Source organism: Gasterosteus aculeatus, chromosome 8 (genome assembly GCF_964276395.1).
Source record: "Gasterosteus aculeatus chromosome 8, fGasAcu3.hap1.1, whole genome shotgun sequence".
Lineage (NCBI taxonomy): Eukaryota > Metazoa > Chordata > Actinopteri > Perciformes > Gasterosteidae > Gasterosteus > Gasterosteus aculeatus.
In genome coordinates, this window is record NC_135695.1 from 19,296,344 (window position 1) to 19,304,843 (window position 8,500).

The following is an 8,500-nucleotide window of genomic DNA, read 5'->3' on the forward strand; positions in this document are numbered from 1 at the left end:
GTGCCATTGTTTTATTTTGAAAATGGTCTGTTTGTATTCAGCCAGACAGCCGCTGTCAACCAGCGGATCTGCAGATGAATTATTGCATCATCTTTTCATCGTTGAGGTCTGCAGGTGCTGCCAGAAACTTCAGGTGAAACTTCAGTCATGAAGTTTCGTCGCTTAAAGTCTACTTGGGGTTCTTGTTGCATTTAAGTAGTTTAATTTGGTTATCCTTATTTTATGTCTAGGCCTGGGAGTAAGAACGTTTACTTCCTATATAGATTGAGAGTGAATTGTATTTATTAGGCAGCATTAAATGCAAATTTAGCTGTGCTGTCCCTTCTGTCTGGATCCCCTGTTTAATGACATAAATGTGGGTGGTTGGTCCTTGGTATTCCGTTAAAAAAAGTTTAATACAACCGAATTGAATCACTTTAAATGCTGTTTAGTTTTCATATTACCACTGTTCTTTCTATATGGAGATATGGGGGGGGGGTGTCCTAATTGATGTATGTTCTGTATACTGAAGGATTTATCAGTGATTAGCAACAACGCTGATTTAAAGGCATTAAACAAATGAAGCCAAATGTGTAAAAAATAGAAGGCGAACTGTTTATATTCTACCAGTTAAATGATTGCTTTGGCTATAGATTATTAGTTTAGTTATTAGTTATATGAGCTGGAGTCGAATTTTAAAAATTAAAAAATAAGTCGACCCTCTGCTAAATGTAAGCAGTAGCATTAATACAGCCAAAATGATCAAAAAAGTCTAAACAAAATGCTGCGTGAAGCCCGTTTGGTTTCAATACGGTTGTATTGTATTATTCATTCAGTTCCACCTTCTTACCGCTGGGTGGCGGTAATGCGCTTTGCAGCTTGTTTATAAACTACCATTAAACACATAAAGCAACGTTGTGAATTATAAATGGTTAAACTTGACTTCTATCTCGTAAAAAAAAACTGTGTCATCATCACAAACTCATCAAATGTCTCGATTTCTCGTATCAACTCACTCTCGCGCTACTTCTATTTGAAGGGCTCTCCCCGTGGGTGCCACACACAGGTCCGATGCTGCTGCTGCAGCTGCTGCTTCCTGTATCAAGGCACCGCCGCACAAACCGAAGCCCTTCTCTTTTTTTTTTTTCTTGGCCAGCTCCAGAGCCCCCCCGACCCGAGACACGGAGGAATCTGCTGCTCGGACGCTGCTGTCCTGCGGAGGGAAGAGACCAGAGTCCGTCTCCCGGTGCTCGCTGCCCGGATAAAACCGCCGTGGCCCGGGCTTTTTTCCCCTCCTTGCGCGAGAAAGAGACGCATGGGCACGATTTCTTCTTTTTCCTGGATCCGGTGCTAGCTAGTAGCAGCTAGTCGGCTAACGAGCTGGTAGCTGTTCGGCAGGAGAACCCAGAAGAAGAAGAACCAGGAAATAAAGGAAATGTGTGCACTCCGATAGCTCTAGTTGCAGCGGACCCCCCTCCCCCCCCCCAGCATTTTAAAAACCACCTTTAAAGGATCCGATTTATCCCAGACAGCTAACTGACATGCTACCGAAAGTGTTCTGACTTTGCTAACGTTAGCTAGCTACGCCGATCCTGTTGCTTCTCACACAAGAGTTTGGGAGAAGCAGCTTCTTCGCTCACCGTCCGTTTAGCGCGTTATCGGAGAGGCAAGAAAGGGAGTTTTTGGGGTAGAAATGGCTCCTAAAAGAAGACCCGTTCCCCTGAACATAACGCCCATCGGGGAGGGACAGGCCATCTCGAACACCATCGATGCTGCTTCTGAGTGAGTGACGTGAGGCCTGGCATGAGTACAGGTGTATTGTGTCAAAAGAGCGTTGTGGCATCACTAAGAGCGTTTAGATGGAGTGGGTTAATGTTCCTGTCTCATGACATCCTCCTCCTCCTCTTCCTCCCCAGAGCCAACCTGGAGGCCTTGCAGAAGAAGCTGGGTGAGTTGGACCTGGACGAGCAGCAGAGGAAGCGACTGGAGGCCTTTCTGACCCAGAAGGCCCAGGTCGGGGAGCTGAAGGACGAGGATTTCGAGCCCATCTGCGAGTTGGGTGCCGGCAATGGAGGAGTGGTCAACAAGGTCCGCCACAAGCCCTCAGGCCTGGTCATGGCCCGCAAGGTGAACATTAACGTTCGGCGCTGCAGGTGAAGGGTGTCAGCGCTGATCTTACACATTCCAGATGTGTAGCTTTTTACTTTCACTCCACATTCCTGGTGCAGCCATTGTTTCAATGCAGCAAACCGACTCATTTCGTATATCTCATTACTTATAATTGACAAATATATGTGTATGTCCTCTTAAGTTATCTGGGCCTTTTTTGTCTTTGTGCACATCCTGCTCACAATCTTTGACAAAGCCTACGGGGATCCTCATCATAAACACTTTACTATTGTATCTTGTCTCCTCCCCTCCTCATTGGAATGGAATGGCGTTCAGTTCATGAAAAAGTATGAAAGTTATTGGGACTGCACACACACACACACACACACGTTGCATCGGGCGACTTTGCAAGCACCCGCAAGCCCTTTTAAGTATGTGTTGACACGCCAGTTCCCTTAAGTCGGCACAGCATGAAAAACCTATGAACTCGTCTTCGCTATGTTGTGGTTTTCATTATTCCAAAGTGGCTGTAAATCTTACAGCAAAGTGTAGTGACTTTTAAAAAAATATATTTTTAATGAGATCCTGAATGATCTGTGTTGAGTTTACCTCAGATGAGAAAAGGAAACTGGTTGTCGTACAAACCACCGCCTCTGAAGCGTGTCGACATGTAGCGTCTATAAGAGGTCGGGGGGGAGGATGAAGCTGCTTCAGTTGCATTTGTCAGACAAACAGTCTGACGGTCGTCTCGTCGTTTTCCTTCCTCAGTTGATCCACCTTGAGATCAAGCCCGCCATCAGAAACCAGATCATCAGAGAGCTGCAGGTGCTGCATGAATGCAACTCTCCCTACATTGTGGGCTTTTATGGGGCCTTCTACAGCGACGGGGAGATCAGCATCTGTATGGAGCACATGGTGAGAGACGGACTGTGTCTGTCCTGCTTTTTGAATTATATTTCGTTGCCACGTGTAGTTTTATCTCAAATGCTATGTCACATTTGGATTGTGTGAAATGTGTTGACAGGATGGTGGATCTCTGGACCAGGTCCTGAAGGAAGCCAGAAGAATCCCAGAAGAAATCCTGGGGAAAGTTAGCATAGCTGTATGTGGTTCACTAATTATTTTGCATTTGAAATATCTCGTAATCCTAAAATAGTTTACAGTTTGAATTTGCCAGTGATGTAAAGCCCCTTAAAGCTCGTCCCTGTACAGGTTCTTTCAGAGAAGGGCTCATTGTGGGTGTGCTTCTCTTGTGGACTCGCCCAGCTCTAGAGTTTTACTGTAATTTATCAGTCACTTCTGGATTTTTACTCTCCCTGTTGCAAGTCCAAGTTAAGGGTAATGACAACACTGCCTAATTCATTTAGTTATTTATTGCTATCTGCATAAGGAAAGCCTTTCTTTTGCATGTGACGTGAGCTGTTTCCCTCATTTGTGCCTTGTGTTGAATGTTTTCCTCTCCTGTTTGCAGGTATTGAGGGGCTTAGCCTACCTGCGGGAGAAGCACCAGATCATGCACAGAGGTAGGGGCGTTCTCTAGATGCACCGGATTACATTCCAAACCCTTCTGCAACATTTTCAAATCACTGCAGTCCACAAGATACAGTGTGTAGTGTGCAAAATGAAATAACTTATCATACTATCTCGGGGTGATGGTGATCGGGGAGTATGTGGGCATTATGGTGCAGAGGGGTTTGAAGCATTCTCCCCCAATTTATACGTCACCAAATGTTATTTTAAGCATTGTATTTTGTGTTTGTCACACAATTACTTTTAATTTTATTCATAAGCTTAAATCGAAATGGCAGGATTACAACAACTAAAAAAGTCTTTGACTTCAGATATCCCAAAAGAAGATTACAATAACAAAAAAATCTAATTCTATCTAATGGCATAGCAATTAATAACTAAAATATTGTTTTTATTTTGTTCAGTCATCCTTCATACACTTTTTCTTTACTAAAAGTAATGAACACATTGACTTTTTACAAAAGCGGCCACAGCGGGGCGTTGGACTAAAACATATTTGCATGTTTTTTAATTGTTTTATTTAGTTTTATAGCCTCAGCATATTGGTTCATGGCCATAAAATGTATCAAAATGCAGCACTGGGACAACTGCCTCGTTTCTGGCTCACATCAAAGCCATTCCCGTTTAGAAATAATAGAAAGTAGATGTTTTTATGGGCTTTGTTTTGGTAAACCGTCCCGTCCTCTCGGTATTCCTGGCGGCTGACTTTTTGCTCGTGCCTCTGGAGGCAACCAGCTGGGACGAAACACTGGCGAAAAACTGCTGCGTTATCTCCTTCATTCTGCTCTCCGAAACAAGCTCAAACACACCGACGAGGATCATTTCGGTATGATTGCCCCCTCAGATGCGATTACACAGCAGCCGCGCCCTGTTGACCCCTCCCTCCGCCACCTCCTTTCTAAGTCACGTGCACTTGGTTGGTAGTGGGGGAGTGTGTGTGTGTGTGTGGGCGGGGGGGGGCAGATTGCAGGGCTCAGTCTTCATCATTTTGCAGGATGTTTTCCGGTGATGAGCGGGAAATGTGAAGGGACAGATGTGTTTGTAACGGGGGCTCAGCTATTTTTCTCCCTCGCTCCATTAACACGGCACCACATGGAGCTGGGGGTGTTGGGGGGGGGGCTTTGGCTGTTGTCTAAATGCTTCTAAAGTCATTCTATACCGCAAGAACTGGGTTTTTTATTTTCAAAATATAAATCTAAAAGCGTCTTTTTATATATATTTTTTAACAGAGATGCATGCATCATCATGGACGTGTTTGTATATACACACATGCATTCATGCCCCTACCGTGATAATATTTACATACCTAAGCCAATGTGTGTGTGTGTGTGTATATATTAACACCAGACAGGAGATTCCATCTGCAAGCCCCGCCCCCTCAGCACCTACAAAACGAATAACCTGCCGAAGTGGTCAATAGTAAGTGGTTGAGACTGAAGACGTCCCCTGATGATTTTTCCTCTTGTTTGTTGTCCCCGCGTAGATGTCAAGCCCTCCAACATCCTGGTCAACTCCCGCGGGGAGATCAAGCTGTGCGACTTTGGCGTGAGCGGGCAGCTCATAGATTCCATGGCCAACTCCTTCGTTGGAACACGCTCCTACATGTCGGTGAGTCAGCGCCGCACGCCAGCGCCCCCACCCCTTTTCCTCTGGCCCTATCCCCACTTTCCTTCTCCTCTCGTCCACTGGCCCCGCCCTCAGCCTCCCCTTCCTTCTCGCGCCCCTGCCAAGAGCCAAGGGCTGAGCTCAGGAAAGGCGTCTTTGGCAAAGAGTGGGGCGACTGCGCTCACGCTTTCTTTCCCCTCACTCTTGAGACACCTGGGGAGTGGGGGGGGGGGAGGGGGAGAGTGTTGAAGCCGCTCGCCTGGCCCCTCCCTCGCCCACAAAGCGGCAGTGGTGGAGAGACTCTCGCCCTTTCATCATAATTCCCAACACACATACACACACCACCTGTCCTTGCTCACCCTTCGCTTCCTGCCAAAGCCTCCCATCCTCTGTCCTCCTGCGCCCACCACACCCCAGCTTTCCTTGCCATAACAACCCCCCCTCCCGCCTCCCCCCCCCCATCCCACTTCCATTATCCTCTCCACCGCTTCCTGTGCCCAACCCTCCCCGCGGCCTGGCATCTTGGCTCGACCCGCTCCTCCTGACGTAGGTCGTGTGCTCCTCAACAGCCGGAGAGACTGCAGGGCACTCACTACTCGGTTCAGTCCGACGTGTGGAGCATGGGCCTGTCCCTGGTGGAGCTGGCGATCGGCCGCTACCCCATCCCCCCACCCGAGCCCAAAGAGCTGGAGTCCATCTTCGGACGGGCCATCCTGGACGGGGCCGAGGGGGAGCCTCACGCCAACACGCAGAGGCCCCGACCGCCGGGCAGACCCGTGAGCGGTAGGAGACGGAGGAAAACATTTGACGTCTTTAGGGAAAAGCTTTTTGAACATAGTTTAATTTTTTATTATTTTTTTTTAAACAAAAAAAAACATGCCTAAATATGATTTTGTATTCACTTGTCACATGAATAATTCCTAATTGTGCTACTCTTTCACAGGGCACGGGATGGACAGCAGACCTGCCATGGCCATCTTTGAACTTTTGGACTACATTGTGAATGAGGTTTGAGAATGAGCTGATTAGCATTGCAAACATTTTATTTCTGCACATGATGCCGGTTTGCCGTCATTGTTAATGTCTTTTTTGATGTGTTTCTTCCTCCTCAGCCTCCACCTAAGCTGCCACTTGGGGTCTTTACCAATGACTTCCAAGACTTTGTGACTAAATGGTAAGCATTTGGCAAATACATTTTTAGAGAGATAAATAAATAACTAAAAAAAGCAGACTTCTTATCTGCTTCTACGCTGAATTGAGTCGGGAGAACTGGATCATGTAGACTGCTTTGCCGGTATATTTGATGCCATGTGACATTAAGGTGTCCGTTGGTGTTGACTAAAATGTAGTTTCTATGCATGCTGTGATGAACCTTTTCCGCGGTTGCGTATCTTGCAGTCTGATCAAAAACCCAGCCGAGAGGGCCGACCTGAAGATGTTGATGGTGGGTACCTCGACTTAATTTTCATTCTGCACAAAGTTTCGTTTTCTCTTTGATTTTTTTTTTTCTTCTGTTAACTGTGCCAGCGTTACAGACAATGGTTTACTTCTTTGGTTTTCTTCCAGAGTCACACCTTCATCAAACGATCCGAGGTCGAGGAAGTGGACTTTGCCGGCTATTTGTGCAAAACCATGGGCCTCAACCAGCCCAGCACGCCCACCCGCGGCACTGAGTGAACAGCCCCCAACCTCCCAGACGCACGCCTCCAACTTGCTTGCGTACACTTAAATATATTACGCGCACACAGGCACCCACCCCCATCATGCTCTTGGGTACGGTCATTGTCCCCCCACTGTTTATTTCTCCACCCAGCAGCAGCAGCAGCAGCAGCAGAGCCCTTTGAGTCGTTGTGCTTTGAGTGTGTCGAGAGGAGCCACGGCTCACTTTTCCACACCGCTGCGGTTTGATTGACACACTTCTTTTTGTATTGTCCAATATATATATATACACACAAATATTCTGCATTAACCTTTTTTTGTATGGCAACAGTTAAATAAATGCCCTTCTGGACAGATTTCCAAACACCTGCTTGAAAGATTAGTTCTATTGAAGGTGAATGAAGCTACTCTTGTCCAACATATCCATGCATAAATGTTCTAAGCCGAGGCCTTGCAAATACCTCCGATGTCATAATTAGATTTGTTAGTAGAGACCGCAGGATTGATGGGCATATACGGAGAATGTGAACTATTTGGCAAAAGGGTGATTGATCACTCTGCCGATCACTTTGTGAACAATCTCACAAACCAAAGAGGCTGCTCTCGACGCCTGACGCATATGATTTCGCGAATGGTTTTATTTTTTTATTCGGTCGATCTACGCTGTGTTGACATTTGTTTTCTGAAAATCCATTTATACGTGCATCCCACACGGTTTCTGCAGCGTGTACTGTGGAAGTCTGATGAATGACTGATCGAAATCTGTTCATGGGATGATACAGCATGGTTTATCTTTCTAATACCTTTATTTCCCAAGATCACGATGGGGATGATTTGCTGGTGTTTTAATCAAAAGCCTGAATCTCTTTAATATTGATGAAGTTCCAATCACATCGACTCATTTAAATATTTACCTTTTCTTTGTTGTCGTTCTGGACTTTACCCTGAAGTGTATTTGGTTATGTTTTCACTGTACTGCTTTGTGTGGCACTCCCAAGCTTTCTCTTGGGACAGAACCAGCCAACAGGCTTGGTTTTTGGGAAAGACTTGGGTTGAAATGCAATTTCACAACATTTCCCCTGTAATTCAACCCAATTAATGGGATTTAAAAATAGTACAACTTCAGTATGAAGGGTTTGACTGACTATTTGAACCCAGGTCGGTGTTGGTCACATGGTGGTGGTACTTGCTAACCCTTTCTTATGCCCCCCTCCCTCCAAAATGCACATTTGTTCAGAGCAAAATTAATGCATAATAACTTGTATGTGTACAAAGCTGTATACACAAATTAAAGGAGTACTATTTTGCTGTCTTAATATACAAATTTTGATTTATGTAAATGACACGGGAGCAGTCATTTTATTATAATATAAAAATGTGTTGGATATGGTTATGATGTATAAAAATAAATCTTATTTGTCAATGTGCTTTATGGTGTTATTTATTAATGGCAGCCAAAGCAGTTCACTAGGTCTTTACTACACAACAATTAAGATATAAATATGTTGATGTATTACAGTTAGGGTATATTTTAAACTGGCAGTCTCTATTGGTTGTACTTTAATGTTTTGTGTGTAATATTGTGACAAGGTACACAACACCCTCAAAAAGGGGAAAC

At 45.3% G+C, this 8,500-nt stretch overlaps 1 protein-coding gene across 1 annotated transcript; it reads left to right on the top strand.

Moving 5' to 3' along the window:
• The first annotated feature begins 5 nt into the window (after positions 1 to 5).
• map2k2a (mitogen-activated protein kinase kinase 2a) lies at positions 6 to 8,309 on the top strand. The gene is made up of 11 exons (XM_040184376.2): positions 6 to 1,761; positions 1,896 to 2,106; positions 2,857 to 3,003; positions 3,113 to 3,190; positions 3,560 to 3,611; positions 5,102 to 5,226; positions 5,793 to 6,006; positions 6,167 to 6,231; positions 6,336 to 6,397; positions 6,622 to 6,667; positions 6,790 to 8,309. The coding sequence occupies exons 1-11, from the start codon at positions 1,673 to 1,675 to the stop codon at positions 6,898 to 6,900; spliced, it is 1,200 nt and encodes a 399-aa protein (XP_040040310.1). The 5' UTR covers positions 6 to 1,672; the 3' UTR covers positions 6,901 to 8,309.
• The last annotated feature ends 191 nt before the right edge of the window (positions 8,310 to 8,500 follow it).